Source organism: Borostomias antarcticus (genome assembly GCF_949987555.1).
Source record: "Borostomias antarcticus genome assembly, chromosome: 20".
NCBI lineage: Eukaryota > Metazoa > Chordata > Actinopteri > Stomiiformes > Stomiidae > Borostomias > Borostomias antarcticus.
Genome location: NC_140253.1, coordinates 17,876,023 through 17,895,305, shown reverse-complemented (window position 1 = coordinate 17,895,305; position 19,283 = coordinate 17,876,023). Strand labels below are relative to the sequence as shown.

The window sequence follows — 19,283 nt, the reverse complement described above, 5'->3', positions numbered from 1 at the left end:
ATTGGCAGGCAAAACATTTTTTCTGACTAAAGGCGTAACTTCACTCTTCACTTCAGCCTTCTGACAAACACTGCTACACTAGTGGTGAAAAGGAGGAATGACAGCTATATTGTCTTCCTCTCTCAGACTGAATTATAAACAGAGTGACTCATTCTGGAGCTAGGAGAGAGAGTGCTGCTGCATCTAATATGTTTTAGTCATGAGCAGGTTTTTAATTCCTCTAATGCAGGCATTCCCAAACTGTGAGGCGGGCCTCCCCCTAGGGGGCCCCAAAGAAAGTCAGGGGAGGCGCAGAGGGATGGTTAGAAAAAAAAGAAGGAAAAACATGTTATTCATTTTTTAAATGTCTATGGTTTTTATGAATGAAACGGGATTTTAAAGGTCAGAAGATTGAAATAAATAATGTGAGAGATACTATAATATTTTACTAAATGTGTGGATAGTGCAGAGAGAGCCTCCCCCCGTAGGCATGAATATATTGTGTGAAAACGTCATAACGTTAACTAGCAGCAGGTGCCACCGAGCTAACTTAGCTGTGTAACGTTATGGGCTAGCTGACGCTGCCTTGCAAAATGGAGAAATTTGGGGGGTTGGGGGGGCGTGGGTGTGTCACTGTTTTCAGAGGGGAGGCCCACATTGATGGAGTTTGGGAACCCATGCTCTAATGAATACTCAGCATCCAATCAGCGTCCTGATTGGATGGACACTATGGACCTGAGTCAGCTTGGAGGGTGCTAAGGCTCTTTGGACAGGACATGTACATTTACCAACATGCTATAGCCTACTTACTACTTGATACTTCATCATGTACACCTGGGCATGTTTTACACATCTAGGCATGCTAAGGAGTCAACTTTTATACACCTTGTTTATTTGCACTCTTGTGTATTGGGATTTTGTGTATATTTTGTACCCAATTTACATTTGTATTTCATCTTGATTGTGTCTTTGTTCCTTCAATAAAGGACCCACCCACCACCTACAGTCTGTATATGTCTGTATGTATGCTTTGAGATGATAGTCCCTATTTTGTCAACTCTACTGTATGTACTGTAGTCCAAAGATAATTTCTCAAGTTGAATGTTGATGCTCAAAACATCCCTCTTCAAGGACAGATATGTACAATTACTTAGACATTTAAATCCCATCATTTAACATGTGAATATGGTCAGGGATACAGACCTCAGTTTCTCCAGTTTGCAGTGTGGACTCCCCAGTCCAGCAGAGAGCAGCTTCACTCCTGAATCCTGCAGGTCATTGTTACTCAGGTCTAACTCTCTCAGGTGGGAGGAGTTTGAGCTGAGAGATGAGGCCAGCAGAGAACAGCATGTCCCTGTTAATCTGCATCCACTCAGGCTGAGGAGACAAGGACAAGTATTAGCAAACATTTTCACCAGTAATCAGTGTATTGACAAAGCGTGTTTTCATTGGCAGGCAAAACATTTTTTCTGACTAAAGGCGTAACTTCACTCTTCACTTCAGCCTTCTGACAAACACTGCTACACTAGTGGTGAAAAGGAGGAATGACAGCTATATTGTCTTGCTCTCTCAGACTGAATTATAAACAGACTGACTCATTCTGGAGCTAGGAGAGAGAGTGCTGCTGCATCTAATATGTTTTAGTCATGAGCAGGTTTTTAATTCCTCTAATGCAGGCATTCCCAAACTGTGAGGCGGGCCTCCCCCTAGGGGGCCCCAAAGAAAGTCAGGGGAGGCGCAGAGGGATGGTTAGAAAAAAAAGAAGGAAAAACATGTTATTCATTTTTTAAATGTCTATGGTTTTTATGAATGAAACGGGATTTTAAAGGTCAGAAGATTGAAATAAATAATGTGAGAGATACTATAATATTTTACTAAATGTGTGGATAGTGCAGAGAGAGCCTCCCCCCGTAGGCATGAATATATTGTGTGAAAACGTCATAACGTTAACTAGCAGCAGGTGCCACCGAGCTAACTTAGCTGTGTAACGTTATGGGCTAGCTGACGCTGCCTTGCAAAATGGAGAAATTTGGGGGGTTGGGGGGGCGTGGGTGTGTCACTGTTTTCAGAGGGGAGGCCCACATTGATGGAGTTTGGGAACCCATGCTCTAATGAATACTCAGCATCCAATCAGCGTCCTGATTGGATGGACACTATGGACCTGAGTCAGCTTGGAGGGTGCTAAGGCTCTTTGGACAGGACATGTACATTTACCAACATGCTATAGCCTACTTACTACTTGATACTTCATCATGTACACCTGGGCATGTTTTACACATCTAGGCATGCTAAGGAGTCAACTTTTATACACCTTGTTTATTTGCACTCTTGTGTATTGGGATTTTGTGTATATTTTGTACCCAATTTACATTTGTATTTCATCTTGATTGTGTCTTTGTTCCTTCAATAAAGGACCCACCCACCACCTACAGTCTGTATATGTCTGTATGTATGCTTTGAGATGATAGTCCCTATTTTGTCAACTCTACTGTATGTACTGTAGTCCAAAGATAATTTCTCAAGTTGAATGTTGATGCTCAAAACATCCCTCTTCAAGGACAGATATGTACAATTACTTAGACATTTAAATCCCATCATTTAACATGTGAATATGGTCAGGGATACAGACCTCAGTTTCTCCAGTTTGCAGTGTGGACTCCCCAGTCCAGCAGAGAGCAGCTTCACTCCTGAATCCTGCAGGTCATTGTTACTCAGGTCTAACTCTCTCAGGTGGGAGGAGTTTGAGCTGAGTGATGAGGCCAGCAGAGAACAGCATGTCTCTGTTAATCTGCATCCACTCAGCCTGAGGAGACAAGGACAAGTATTAGCAAACATTTTCACCAGTAATCAGTGTATTGACAAAGCGTGTTTTCATTGGCAGGCAAAACATTTTTTCTGACTAAAGGCGTAACTTCACTCTTCACTTCAGCCTTCTGACAAACACTGCTACACTAGTGGTGAAAAGGAGGAATGACAGCTATATTGTCTTGCTCTCTCAGACTGAATTATAAACAGACTGACTCATTCTGGAGCTAGGAGAGAGAGTGCTGCTGCATCTAATATGTTTTAGTCATGAGCAGGTTTTTAATTCCTCTAATGCAGGCATTCCCAAACTGTGAGGCGGGCCTCTGTCGTGTATTAATTTGCCTAATTAAGCTTGACCCTTTGTTCTAATCCAGATTATATGATATGTGTCTATTCTTAGAGTCAGTTTAGGCCAGAAGCAGCATTTCATGACGAGACAGTAGGCCAGAAAAGCAGCTATCACGAGGTTTGTTCTGTAAGGGAGGGGCGAGAGCAGTGGCTCCCGTGGGAAACCAGCTGTGGCCCAAAAGGAACGTTGAAACGGTATCAGTTAACGAGCCAAGAGGCCAAGAAACTACAAAGCATAAGAGCCAGGTGCTATACACCAGATAACGGGTCAGGCTAAGAAACAACATAGCGTGAGAAAGCAGGTGTTCTCAAAACTGCTCATCAGATAAGGTATATAAGACCCAGTCAAACATCAGTCGTGTGTATTATCTCTCGAGAGCTTACCGGTTTTAATTGTCTGTTACTGATTGTACAAACAAATAAAGCCTGTTGCATTTAATCCAGTTACCAGTGCCTGTTTGATTCGACCTCAGCTTACTGAACAAAGACCATTTGAAGATTGTAACAGAACCGAAGGCGTCCCCCACGTCAAGTGGCGAGCCAAAGCCAGGAGAGACGGCATCGAGGTCTGACACACCGGGGTCCTGCTTCGCTTCAGCACACAAACGCGTCTAAATAAAAGGTAAGCAGAGCCATTTCAAATTCTGCCAATTTTATATGTGTGACTGAGTGATCAGGTACGCCCAGGTGACAGATACTCCCGCCTTTCTCTAAAGAACCTAGATAAATATATTAAAGGAGTAGTACAGTTTTACCAATTTCTAATCCATACAGGCACTGTTGATGATTTAATGCAATATATATGTCTGTCTTTTCCTATCTTTAAACACCATGGTGCGGAGAAGAATGAATGACTAATTATGAGAGAAAATGTGCATGCCCTAAAACTAATGTATGCGTAGTTTTTTAGCCTCACCTTACCTAGAAAACAGGGAACTGTAAGCAGTTCAGAGATAAAGTGTTGCAGAGAAAAAGCGCTCCCAGGTACGGTAGACTATTTCTTTTTAGTACTAAGCAGCAGAGAAAAAGCGCTCCTATTACGGTAGGCTATTTACATGTGATTCCTCGAGAAGAAAGCAGTAAAGAATGCTGTACATCGCTGAGTGAAAAGCGATTAAGCGCTGCCCAGAGAGAGGCATACATCGCTGAGTGAAAAGCGAGTGCGCAGCCCAGAGAGGCATTTTTTTGGCCATTTTGTAGATAAGCTATCATTAAAGATTGCCTCGTCAGGAGTGAGAGGATTGTCAAGACCTACTTCAGGGTAATTAATGCATTAGTTATTAATGACCGCCTTGTCATGAGTGAGACGATTTTCAAGACCTAATTCAAGGTAATTTTTGTATTATACAGCTGTAGATATCAATGTGTGCATCTTAGAACTGTAGTATATTATAAGTATTCTATATTTTGTAAGCATTAAGTGAGGTATTTTTAGCTCAAGACAATTAACAGAGTTAAAAGTGAACGTCACCAGATAAGGAGTGGTGTCTGGGAGTGACGCCAAATTTAGATAAGGCCCGGTGGTTGGACAGAGGCCCAGAAAGAGAGAGCGAAGAAGCTTTTGAAGAGTGAGCTGGTAGAACGGCCCGGCTAGCTCAGAGAGCTACACTGAGCTGGTAGAAAAAGAGACGTTAAGAGACGTCATTTACTTACTTTTATAAAATAAGTGTAGTGTTTAAGATTACAAGACAGTGCTGGCACATCGTGGTAAAACACTGTATTAAAAGTTTGGGTTTTTAGCAAAGCATAAGGGTCAGCTGGTTGCAAATATATATACGCGTGGTTAAAAGCATTGTTCAAGTATTTTTCTCCCTTAAAACACACACACACACACACACACACACACACACACACACACACACACACACACACACGCAATCACTCTCTCTCTCTCTCTCTCTCTCTCTCTCTCTCTCTCTCTCTCTCACTCTCTCTCTCTCTCTCTCTCTCTCTCACACGAACCACACACACACACACACACACACACAATCTCTCTCTCTCTCTCTCTCTCTCTCTCACACGAACCACACACACACACACACACTCATTCTCTCTCTCTCTCTCTCTCTCTCTCTCTCTCTCTCTCTCACTCTCCCTCTCTCACACACACACACACACACTCCCTCACACACACATACACACACACACAAACTCTCTCCTCACACACACACACACACACACTCCTCACACACACACACACACACACACACATACAAACTCTCTCCTCACACACACACACATACTCTCTCACACCCACGCACACACACTCCTCACACACACACACACACACACTCCCTCACACACACACATACACGCACACACAAACTCTCTCCTCACACACACACACACACACACTCCCTCACACACACACACACACACACACACACATACAAACTCTCTCCTCACACACACACACACACACTCCCTCACACACACACACACACACACACATACAAACTCTCTCCTCACACACACACACACACTCTCTCACACCCACGCACACACAACACATTAAACACATACACACACACCCACTCATTCTCTCTCTCTCTCTCCACACACACACACACACACACATACAAACTCTCTCCTCACACACACACACATACTCTCTCACACCCACGCACACACACTCCTCACACACACACACACACACACACACACTCCCTCACACACACACACACACACACACACACACATACAAACTCTCTCCTCACACACACACACACTCTCTCACACCCACACAACACATTAAACACATACACACACACACACACACACTCATTCTCTCTCTCTAACTCTCACACACACACACACACACTCACTCTCCCTCTCTCACACACACACACACACTCACTCTCCCTCTCTCACACACACACACACACACACTCCCTCACACTACACACACACACACACACAAACTCACACCCACACACCACACCCACACACTCCCACACGCACACACAACACTTTAAACACATACACACACACACACACACACACACACACACACACACACACTCATTCTCTCTCTCTCTCTCTCTCTCTCTCTCACACACACACACACACACACACACACTCCCTCACACACACACACAAACACACACACAAACTCTCTCCTCACACACACACACACACACACACAAACTTTCTCCTCACACACACATACCCACACAATCACGGACACATACGTACAGTATAGATATCCCATTTATTTTTAAAGGGGCCCTGTGACGGCCCCGCCTACCCCATTTGCCTGCCTGTGTGTGCATTCATACACCCTTCACTCACTCATGCACTCACTTACACCACTGATAACTGACCGCACATCCCATGTTTGATTTATGTACTTTATGTCTTGTTTGAGCTTAGTTTAATTAAACCTTATTGTTAATCCTTGGTTTGGTGTGCGTCCCCCTCCTTTGTCGCGGCCATACACGGCTTGGTTTGTGACAGCCCCGACACAGGTTCAATTACGTATATTGTATTTTCACCAGAACGGAGACTCATAAGAGGAACCACTCAGAGAATTGTGTGTATACATCCAGAGGTATCAATAACCACGAACACAACCATCCACGAAAACATACAGACTCTGGCAACTACAACACGCTTTTACCAGACAGAAAGGGGCGTACCTGTTTGTCCTCCACACACTTGTGTTCATATAGAGCGAACAATAACGAGGCGTGGTGGCATCTCAGTACAAGTCGATATAAGGCACATTTATGGATGAGAACGTAGACGGTGACGAGATATTTAACACAGATCATACCACTGAAGGTGACCCAGAAACCAAAGGCATAACACATTTTTGGTTAGAACGCACCTACATAGACGAAGACGGTTTCGAAGTGTGGCAAACAGAAGACGATGTTAGATTAAAACTTTGGCGTATAACTAAGTTTCTCAATTTAACACAAGTAGAAGAAGAATTTCCAACTGCACCTTGGAGGCAGTTATTGAGGGGACTGTGGGATCCCCTAAGCTTAAACCAAGTTTTAAGTCAATTGTGTGATAACCCAGGATCAGAGGCCGAGGTTTCTCTAAGGTCATTTTTTAGGTTACCAGAAGGTTTCTTATTAGGAGGAATATACCGGGAGGCAATAGATCCACGGATCTGTATTACAATCACCCCCAGGCGAGTCAAGTGGGATACAGGCAAGTTTGTATACATAAAGCAAACACCACAGCGAGACGGATCAACTAAATTAGAATACAACCCACACCAGATCCCAAAGGTTAAAGTAGGGGTAACAGTAGGAAAGATAATAGTGCTAATTAGAACAAACGAACCAGGAGTAGCAGAAATCCCTAGATCCCTAGCTAATCAAGCGAGACAGGGATACATGGGGGCGAGCCAAGGAACAGTGATTGGGAAGGACAGGGGCAACAAGGGAACAACCCCAGTCGAGCTAGTGGTGACAAAGCACCCGACACACAAAAAACAAATTCTAAAATACATGCGGAAATGGCATGCGAGAAATCCAGCGTGGCCGAAAGGTGGTACCTATATAGTGGCAATTTGTGACGAGATGGCGCAAAACATAAAACACCACAAGGCAAAAGATAACAGTGACAAAAGGACAGGTAAAAGATCCAAAGAAAGGGAGGTGCTACAATGGTTCAGGATGGAGGGAGGAGTAAAAAAGATGGAGGCAGTCAAGCAAGAAATGACAGCCAATACCACACCAAAAGCAGAAGACAACAATAAAAAAGGGAGTCCAGCAACAACTCCCACGACCCCCACGGCTCCCACGGCGTACATCGACCCTCCCCCGTATCCAGGCAGACTGAACCCATTCGGCCGCCCAAACCCATTCAGAGCAGGGCTCTATCCAGTGATACCAGCGGGAGAAGACAAGGCCAGAGAAGAATTGAATTGTGCAATCAAAGGGGACTTCGTCCTGACAATAAGAGAACCTGCGCCTGCTCCAGCAGAACCAACGACAGCGGCTGCATCCACCCACCAAAGAACTGAGAGAGAAAGACCCGAGGAGGAAGAAGATAGACGGTTGTATAGATTGCTACAAGAAGAAGAACAGCAACAACACCAGAGAGAGAGAAGGAGGGAGTCTCAACAAGCTCCACCAAAGACCTCATCACGACGTCCAGAAAGCAGTCTGGGGCCCGGTCCGCCAAACACGACCCCCACTGGACAAAGACGAAATGACCAAGATGAGGTAAACCACATACCACCATCAAGTCAACAGGAAGATCGAGATGCCCTGTACCTGGAGAGCTCAACGGGGATACCAGCAAATGACAGACAGACGATTAACATAAACAAGGTACAAGAACTCCTTTTAGATCACGCAAGACGAATACAAGTAGCTGAAAGGAATTGTGACGAGTTGGAAGAACTGTTCACACCGTCATCCCCGACCACAAGCTTCCACAGACCTCGTTCAGGAAAAAAGAAGCATCCCGACCATCGTGGAGAAATGGAAGTAAGCCTGACAGGCATCATGAAGCCATTGCGCCCAACAGAACAGCCACAGTTTGACTCTGAAGAGGAAGAGCGTCAGAGAGTACCCAAGCCCCGGAGTAGGAGAACGGAAGGAACTAGGAGTTCAAGCTGGGAGAGAAACCCAGGACTACGGCTCATAAGAAGGGGAGAGAGTGACCCGCAAATCGAAACACAGTGGTCGACTGAGAGAATTTGCCCACTAGTAATCAAAGGACCCGGACAGGCTCCTGCATACGTACCATGGGGATTCATGGATCTGATAGGTCTGGTCGCACGACTACCGAACGTCACGGAAGGGGCAAATAAATGGATAACAGCGTTAGAAGAAAGTACAGCAGGAGTAACTTTGGCCCTGGGGGACATTAAGGCATTACTGATGAACGTGGCTGGAAAACAAGCCACGGACGAGATCTTCGAAGGAGCCCAACTACCAGGAGTAATGGCCGGAGCCACCTACAACGGAGTGGGGTTCGGAGGACATCGCACCATGGTATGGGCAGAGCTCAGAAAGAAATATCCAGAGAAGATGGATCCAACCAAGCTCGAAGGAGAGAAGCTGAAAGATGGCGAATGTCCAACCAAGTTCCTACATGACTTCCAGTGAAAATGGCTTGACGAGACAGGGAGTGCTTGGAACGCTAACAGCACCTGTCAGAGCCTATTCAAACTGATGGTTAAAAAGGCCATGCCAGGCGAAGTACAGAGGAAATTGGATGGAGTAGTAGGACTGGCGAAGATGGAGTGGCCACTATTCTCAGAACACATCGTCCATCATGTGGACATGTACAGAAAAGAAAAGCAAGATGTAGAAGAACTGAGCAAAGTGTTGGCCAACAAACTCACAGCACTGCAACTGGGAGAGCTAACTCAGAAACAAAAGAAAGAAAAAGCAAAGGCTCAGACCCCACTGATGGCGGGGACTGAAGAAACCCTCACTCAGGCCCCAGTCATATCCCAAGTTCTAACTCAACCACAAATAGGTCCAGGACCCCCCACTCAGACGATGCCACGCGGTCCTCCCACAACTTAATCTGCATATCCTCCCATCCACGTGCATGTCAACCCAGCAGCAGAATACCGTCGCGAGGATCTGGGAGGCCGAGGCAGGCCAATGCAGCGAGGACGCGGAGGATGGAGAGGAGGCCAACAGCAACGGTACGGCCAACGAAACTATGCACCCCAAAGACAACAGCAAAATCCACAGGCAGAAGAGCAACAAGGTGAACAGCGTCAACAACAAACCAGACGCCCGCAGTCAACACCAAATATGGCAGAAGAACCCCAAAGACCGTCAAGAGAATGCTGGCAGTGTGGGGAAATGGGCCATTTCAGAAGAAACTGCCCAGCAAATCCATGGTTAGGCCCTGCGGCAGACTGGGATTAGGGGTGCCTAGAGAAACCGGAGGGGAACACCATGACACCAATTATCTCGTTAAAACCGCATGACGAGCCCAATATACCAGTAACAATACTTGGTAAACACCACACATTCATGGTAGATACAGGGGCAACATATTCGTGTATTGGAAGTGACGGATGTAAATTGCCCCTTTCTAGCTCATCAATAAGAACAGTAGGTTTCTCTGGGAAGACACAAGTTGTACCCCTCACCAAGCCAATCACGATGCTCATAGCCGATAAAGAAGTTATGGCACCCATACTATATGCTGCTCAATCAGCCGTCAATCTGTTAGGAAGAGACATTTTGTGCCCTCTAGGGGCAAACATCACATGTGCAGAAGATGGACTAAGTATTACCTTCCCCGAAGAACCACTCACGCTAGGGAGGGGGATTGGGCACCCCTGGACCTAGCGTGAAACAGACGGGAGCGGAACCGCAAGGTCCCAAGGGCACGCTAAATCGTGGTATAGTGCTGGGGAGAAGACTGAAGGCCCCCGTGTCTGATGAAGTATGAATTAACATACTGCTCTGGTACCGTCTAGTCAGCACTGTGTCGCCGTTAAGGGGTTGGCACTGTGTGGTACGTGGATGACAGTCCACACCTAGCAGAGGGGCGAGATAGAAGACCTCTGTGAATAGGCAAGGCTGGTGAAAACGGTCAAAGTTCTAATATTCATAGCCAAGTGGAATTAGGATCAGACCGTCGGTTCCTAACTGGGTGGCTGGTAACCACTACGGTGTCTGGGATCGCTATCGACTGGGTCACCGGCCGGTCGGGTCGCAGATGGCAGTAAGACCACGAGATGGCCGCCGCGCTCGGCTCAATGTACAGTCAGGCCACTACAAGCCAAAAGCGAATGCGTTAGTAGGCGAGTAGTGCTTCTGTGATCGGTGGGCTTTGAAAAGAAGACACCGGGAAGCAGAAGGCTGAGCTCTCATTCCAGGAGAGCCTGGCTTGGGGCCTCGGACGGAACGGGGTCTAGCCCGGGACTGCGCCCTGGGTGGGAGGTCCGAAAGACTCAAGCGAAATGATGACTTTGACAACAGATCATGATTACAAATACAGGCCCGGTAGAATTGTACAGGGTCGCGTAATCATACACAAAGACAAACACCCAGTAGTTTATTGGGTAAAGCTTACCCCACAGGAATCAGCACTGAAACAGCGGTGGATAGAATGGGAACCGTGGATACGCACCAAGGTAGGGCAAGCTAAAAGCCCAGAACTGCCCCTGCACTGTACACTTCAATATCTCACTGAACTAACTCCTGCAGAGTTTGACTATGATAGGTGTTTTCAGGAAATGACTAACAAACAGCAGTATTCACTAATTAGCAATGACATTTATATAGGACCCCAGGGGGCAGCAGCAGGAGTTACACTCCCACCAGAATTACAAGAATGGTTTCAGGTGAATAACTCCACCCCACACGTCACATTAATGGTATCTGAGGGATATCAGTCCCATGAGCTAGGCCCTATGGTTAGAACAGCCATGCAGATACCGGAGTGGGAGAAAACCGGCAACAAGTATATCCATGTATCCCCAGATGCACAGTATTTAAGAATATCTTCAAAAATATATGACGTAGGGACAGCAGAACTAGTTCTCGTTACAGTTAAGGCGCCCGTGCATCAGATGTTAACTATAGAACAGGAGGGTCTTTTGGCCCAGGTGCCCCAATGTTTATGGTCCAAACACAAAACAGACGTAGGATTAGTAAAATCTGCACAACCCATACTAATCAAGGTAAAAGAGGGAGCACGTTTGCCATACCAAAGACAATATCCTCTTAAACAACATGCCACGGAGGGTATAGGCCCTATAATAGAAGGTCTGGTGAATGCAGGCGTACTAATAAAAACAAGAAGCGCCTGTAATACACCTATCTTTCCAATAAAGAAGCCACATTCAAATGATTACCGATTGGTGCATGATTTGCGAGCTGTCAACTCAGTTGTGGAGGTTCCCATACCCGTTGTCCCTGACCCGCACACACTATTATCAAACATCCCACCGAACACAAAAGTGTACACAGTCATAGACTTATGTTCTGCATTTTCAGTGTCCCAATACAAAAAGATTCGCAACATTTATTCGCATTTACGTATCGAAATTCGCAGTTCACCTATACGCGACTTCCTCAAGGATTCGCAGATTCCCCATCAGCGTTTAACAGAGTGTTAGCACAAGACTTACAGGATCTGCATGTATCAAGTACACTATTACAGTATGTAGATGATCTACTGATCTGCAGTGATACTAAAGAGCAGTGTGAAAGGGACTCTATAACAATACTGACACGACTAGCTGAAGGAGGGCATAAAGTTAGTAAGGATAAGTTACAGTTTTGTCAGCCTAGTGTAGAGTATCTAGGAAGACAATTGTGTGGTGACAAGAGACACATAGCTAAATCTCAGATAGAGGCCATAATAAAAACTCCCAAACCACAGACAGTAGGGCACCTGTTGTCTTTTCTGGGGATGGCTGGATACAGTCGACCCTGGATTTGTGATTATGCATTTAAAACAGCTCCACTTCGTGCTCTTATACGTGCTGCTGGTCAACAGGACCAAAAAAGTCAGTTACAGTGGACAGAAGAAGCTGAAGGGGCGTTCATGGCCCTAAAAGGTGACCTGCAGTCTGCACCAGCCTTGGGAAACCCAGTTTACTCTAAACCTTTTCATTTGTATGTAGCTGAAAGAGCAGGATATGCTAATGCCGTGTTAATGCAGGACACCCCGATAGGGAAGCAGCCCATAGCATACTATAGTACTAAATTAGATAATGTTGAGGCCGGATTACCTCCATGTTATCAAGGGTTAGCGGTAGCCTCGTTTGCGTTTCAGAAAGCTTCCTCTGTTACTATGGGACATCCAGTGATTTTATACACCTCCCACCAGCTACATGCTTTACTCACTAGCCAACGATTCGTACTGACACATGCCAGACGCACCGGTTATGAGGTAATACTTTCTGCACCAGAACTGACAATTCAGCGATGTAGTACAGTGAATCCGGCCACCAGAATGGTACTGCCGACAGATGGTACGCCACATGACTGCATTTTAGCAACAAACACGTTTATGCGTGCCCGAGATGATTTACATAACACACCGATCCCAGCTGATCTTACTTTGTTTGTAGATGGTTCATGTTTCCGTGATGCTACTGGAAATCACGCCGGTTATGGTGTGGTTCAATTAGAAGATGATGGTGAATCATTCAGAGACATTCAGAGCTTACACATAGCACAACCATGTTCTGCACAACTGGCAGAGATTAAGGCACTGACTGTCGCATGTAAACTAGCTGCTGGTAAGAGATTAAACGTATATACGGACTCAGCCTATGCGTACGGAGTCTGTCATATTTACGGCAACATATGGAAACAGAGAGGTTTTCAAAGAGCTGACGGTACTCCCATCATTCACGGAGATGCCATTTCACAGTTGTTAGAAGCCATGCTTTTACCCACCGCGTTAGCTATTGTTAAATGCCCAGCACATCAAAAAACAAATTCAATCATTGCTATTGGCAATAACAAGGCTGATGAAGCAGCCAGGCAAGCCGCAACAGGTAGTGGTATCACGATGGGGCCTGTAATCTTGGCGGAAGACATAGAACCACTTGTAACCATTCCGTCTCTTATATTAGCACAAGGTAGGGCTTCTCCTCAGGAGAAATCTATATGGGCCAAAAGAGGGGCTTCATACAAAGCCTCACCTGGTCCTCTACAAGGACTATGGCGCAGTTATCAGGGACATTTTGTGCTGCCTATCTCGTTACTTGGGTTTGCTATTAGAAATGCGCATGGCATTAGCCATTGCGCAAGGGGGGAAGTGATTAAATGTCTACAAGAGAACTGGTGGTCACCGTATTTAGCGGCCACGGTAGACAGAACTTTAGCACAATGTGACGTCTGTGCAAGATTAAATGTTAGAAAAACTTTTACAGCCCCAATAGCACATATTCCAGTTCCGGATGGACCTTTTCGGCACTTAATGATTGATTACGTAGACATGACGATGCGAATACAGAAAATGAGATACATTCTTGTAGTAGTTTGCAGATTTAGTAGGTGGATAGAAGCAGTTCCAACAGCTGGAGAAGATGCACGATCGGTGGCAAAATTTTTGTGTAAAGAAGTATTCCCCAGGTTTGGCATCCCGGACACATTAAGTTCAGACAACGGTTCAGCCTTTGTGGCAGATATAGCCAGAATAGCTTTCAGGATGCTGGGAATCAGGCAGAGATATGGGTGCGTATATCACCCACAGAGCCAAGGTAGTGTAGAACGTGCGAATGGCACGCTGAAAGCAAAGATAGCAAAAATTATGCAAGACAGCCAGCTGAACTGGTTGCAAGCTTTACCAATAGCACTAATGAGTATGAGATCAAGTACTAACCGAATAACACACTTAACCCCGCATGAAATGCTAACGGGTCGACCCATGCCAGTGCCGCACACGAGGGGCCCCATCGATGGGCCCTCTCTTGAAAAATTGGAAAGGGAGCTGAAAAGCTACCTACAGCAGCTAACTCAAATCCATAAAGCTGTATTCCAACAGGTGAAAGGAGCCACAGAGGAGAGAGAGGCGGAGATCGCTGAGGAACTGCAGAAAATCTCTCCAGGAGACTGGGTATACGTGAAGGTGTTCAAAAGAAAGTGGAACGAGCCCAGACGAGACGGACCATTCAAAGTCCGACTAGCCACCAGAACAGCCGTAAAAGTTGACGGTAAGAAGTTTTGGTTCCACCTAAATCATTGCTGCAGAGCAGAAGATCCTGAAAGGACACAGGAAGCCTTTAGAAGAAGAGCAACAGTTCCGGGGTTGAAAGGGGCAGGTGACACCGCCCCGCAGGAGCATGAACAACACCGGGACGGGGGAGGCGATGCCTCCCCTCAGGGAGTCAGGCGATCTCAAAGACTGGCCGGACGAGGAGAAAATGGGAGCGCTTCAACTGGAAGCACTTCAACCAACAGCGCCACCAGCAGTCGATCCACTAGCAGTGGACCAGAAAGACGATGAACGACAGACACTTAAAATAGAGTTAAAAATAATGTCGAAACCTAGGCCAGGGAAGAAACAGAACAGGCAGGGGATGAGAAAGGGAAAGCAGGATGAGGTTGACCTGTGGGTATTGGGGGGTAGCCTCTTTATGTTAATATCAGCAATATGCTTGATGATACTGGCATACAGAATGCACTATGTTGACCCACCTCAGAGCAGCAGGCCATCCCAGGAATCCACCAAAAAACCCATGCCTGACAGATTCCTAAACCACACATACACCAAGGAAGAAAAAGAGACATTGGCAAGATGTGCTCTGGCCACAGGGGTATTGGCTGCAGATCAAGGGAAAATTGTCATGGGGAAAAAGACAAATCTGACATACACGAAAGTTGTCCCAAGACATCTGGCACTGACTGTAACCTCAGAGAAAACCAGAATCTATAGTTGGGCAGTAGGAGACAAATGCCCCACAACAGGGTCAATAACCATTACGGTCATCTGCCGCCTGCCAGCGCACTGTGAGGACACACTCAATGGGAGAATCATGATGCTGGCAAAAGCTAAGAGAGTAGTCAAGCTTACTGGGACTTACAGGCAGAGAAGGGATGTGTCAGGGGGTAGGGCTGTCACCATCAACAGGGTGAAAACAACACAATGGGGCTCAAATATGTTCTACCAGTGGCTAAACTTCTCTGCCAGACAAGTGAGTAATGAAACATGTGTGGCATGCTATAATGCTAAAAGGTTGCCTAGTTTAAGACCAATTCCAGGAAGTCAAATAGGAGAATGTCCAAAAATTGAACATTGCTTTGCACCATGTGCCATGTTTTTGGCAGGACGCCACAATCAAAAGACCGTCGGTTGGAGCCAAGATACACAAGTATGTCCGGTTAGATTAAATATATCCGCCGCGTCAAAAGAAGAATACCCTCTACCTCCGGTAGTGAGAATTCCACCGGACCTAGTATTTCCTTTCTGTATAGTGAGAGGAGAAAAGCTGCGACAAACGGTCACACGTACAACTCCAAAACTAACCGACCGAAAGGGTCTAGTGCAGTGTAGAAACATAACATGGTACCCAAGCGGCAAAAGTGGAAACGGAAACAAAACAGAGTACCTCAAACTATGTAATACCACAAAGAAGGCAAATTTCCAATGTCAACAACTAGTAGTAAATGGGAAAAAGGTTATCTATCAGCTAGAGGAGACGCAAATCTCACAATACGCAATTCCAGATTATTCTGGGGGAACCGTCCCAATAGGGGACATGTTTTGGATATGTGAAAAAGATGAGCAAATTCGCACTCACCTTCCAAACAGCTGGGAAGGGATCTGTGCACCCACAATGCTAACAGGGAAAATAACTGTTTAAGCCCCATCAACATTATCAGGGGAGAGGAAAAAGAGAGACATTGGCCAAAAATGGAAAACAGATGATAAGGTTTACATAGCATGGAATCAAGAACCGTTTGGTGCGCCCGATGACCATAAAGCCATAAGCGAGTCCTGGATAATTTCAGGGCAAATCGCAGGGTCAGTACCGTTTTATGGACAAATAATTAACGCGCAGTACCTCGCTCGTAACAGTAGGTGGATCAATTACATGTGGTACAACCAACAGAGGTTTATTAATTACACCATACGCGCGCTTGAGGGTGTGAGAGAACAACTGCATGCTGTATCTCTTATGGCTCTGCAAAATAGGTTTGTAATTGAAACACTCCTAGCCGAAGATCAGGGAGTATGCCAACAAATAGGTGAAGAATGCTGTTCAGTAATACCTATGCACACTGGAGAAGGAGGGAACCTTACAACGGCTTTGTCCAAACTCAAACTACTACGTGATGAACATGTGATTAATTCTAACTGGAACACCAAAACTGAACAATGGTGGGATTGGCTTAAAAATCTGTCATGGAGCAAGGTCTTGAGGGGTGTAGGGATAGTGGTAGCCTGTATCCTTTTGATTATATTAATAACAGCATGTTGCGTAGTGCCTGTTGCTAGCCTAGCGTTTAAACAGGTATCAAAAATAACCATTGGTCAATTTATGGTACAGGTCCAACAGCGCAGAGCTAGGTTGGAGGAAGAAAGCCAAATAGATCAAATGTCAATCTTACAATCAGACGATGCTATAGTCCAACCACAAGAATGTGACCATTTGTATTCCAATATGGAAGAGCTCGACCAATGGTGGGCTTAGATTAATGGGTCAGAATGATGGATATATCTGTGTATGACCAATGACTGCAAATCTAACTCTGAGTAATCTCTGAGTAATTGTTTGATAGAAAATCATGGACCAGGGCAACTACTGGAGGGACAACGTTGGCTTACCCCAGCAGCCCTTTGGCCAGCCGGTCCAGTCCCAGGCCATGCAGACCCAACCCCTACCAGCACCCAAGATAGATATCAGTCCGATCAGGCCCCAAACTGTATCCTTAACACCGGCTGTCTACCACAACCTGCCGCCAGTGCGCAAAATAGAATACCCCACTTCTACATCTAGCTTTGCTCCCCAGGAAGATCCGCAGTTCTGGCCAATCCCCACATTTCCTAGTATAGGCCAATATCTGCCAGACATGAGTCAGAATAGCTATTACCAAGCCCGAGCTCAGGGTTCTACGGGTCAGTTTTCCCCAGTTCAGGGAGAATTCCTGCCACACACACCAGCACCTGTCGGTCCTGGTGTAACGCCCCCAGTCCAGATAGAAGCAGTGTATGGTAGGCATTCCTACACCGTTACAGGGAGAACCACATGGAGCGCTGGTGGCACCGGTTCAACCAGCCCGAGATCTGCACCAGGTCCATCAAGGATGGCCCCTTACCCGTCCCGTCTGGGCCAAAGAGAGACGGAGTCCATCCTGTACCAACTGCTGACTAAGGAGGTCCCGACCGCTGGGAGCGGTTCAACTCAACAGAGAGCTCGTAACTACACTGCACTGCAGGGAAGAGGGGGGGGGGACTTCAGGAAGACCCCAGCGCCATCTGAGACCCCAGCGCCATCTGAGACCCCAGCGCCAACTCAGACCCCTCCCTCTCCCATCTGGACCCCCACAAGCCCCGTCACTTCACCAGTTCCCACAACTCCACACCACTCTGACACAGATGACGAATCTGAGTATGGGGTGCACACAGCACTTATGTCAGAAGGGGAAGTGGATATGGATGACTTTCCCGACACCTGGGAAGTCAGAGAGGCCTTGGCCGAGTTGCCAAAATCCAGGTTCGTCGAGTTCACTAGGAGGATCCCTGGTGAAGCAGGCAAGAAAAAGGTGCGTTATATGCGTGGCCGAGGGAAGGCACGTCAAAATTATCGAGCGCAGCCAGCCAGAGAGACTTACAGAGTGATTGAAGTCCTCAAAGAGCTCATCACCTCGGTGAAGGGGGTCGAGTCAATCATGGGGGGCTTTCAGTCAATGAAGGGGGACGTTCAGTCAATCAAGGGGGACGTCCAGTCAATCAAGCGGGTCATCCAGACGAGAGATGGTCGGCTGAAGGGCAAAATCGGCCCAATCTGAAGAGCATCACCCAGTAATGGGTAATTGTGGGACTATATTCATGTAACCTCACTACACCCCACTTCAGTATTCAATGTGTATTATAGCGTGGCAGTTCCACCACCACACATGAGTCATTTTTAGTGCACAATGTTTTTTAAGTTGTTTACAATAAGTTTGTCAATCATTAAGTAAAACACTGCCAATGATGTTGTGCCTACTATAATACATGACATGCATTAAGAGCGTACTGTGATTGCCGTTAAGGCTGTTTGGTATTACACTGTTTAATCTTGTATTCACACTGGAGGTTACAATGTAAGCACTGTAACTTCAGTTACTTTGTGGTTTATGAGGCTTCTCGCTGAAAGGTTGCCGTAGCTGTCTGGGGTTTCCGGGCAATGGTGGGTTCTTAGGAATCAAACCCGCGCGGCTCCGTCAGTGAAACGCTTGATGGTAAGGAGTGATTGTTTTTGGGCAATGGAGGATCATTAATCTGCCTAATGGCATTAAGTGTGGCCAGAAGGCGTGCTAGAATAAACCATTTTTTGCCTACAAAGTAACTGATGAGCATCTAAAAGTAAGCTATATCATATTAGTTTGTATCTTTGATATTTTGAGGCCAATACTATTACTATGTGATTGTTTTTAGACTATATAAATCATTGTGAATGAAGTTTTATCTGGCCTCTAGTTTGGTAACTCTTATACTTAACTTTGTTATTATGTTTTTTGAATCATTCTGTTGTATGAATATTG

The 19,283-nt window shown here is 46.0% G+C and overlaps 1 protein-coding gene across 1 annotated transcript in view; it reads right to left on the bottom strand.

The window, feature by feature from the left end:
• Positions 1-19,283, bottom strand: part of LOC311322285 (uncharacterized protein) — a gene marked incomplete at its 3' end in the record, with an annotated part of 55,258 nt that overhangs the window by 23,668 nt on the left and 12,307 nt on the right. The window contains 2 exon segments of the mRNA XM_084454352.1: positions 1,183-1,356; positions 2,609-2,782. Coding sequence (XP_084310478.1) covers positions 1,183-1,356; positions 2,609-2,782 — 348 coding nt within the window.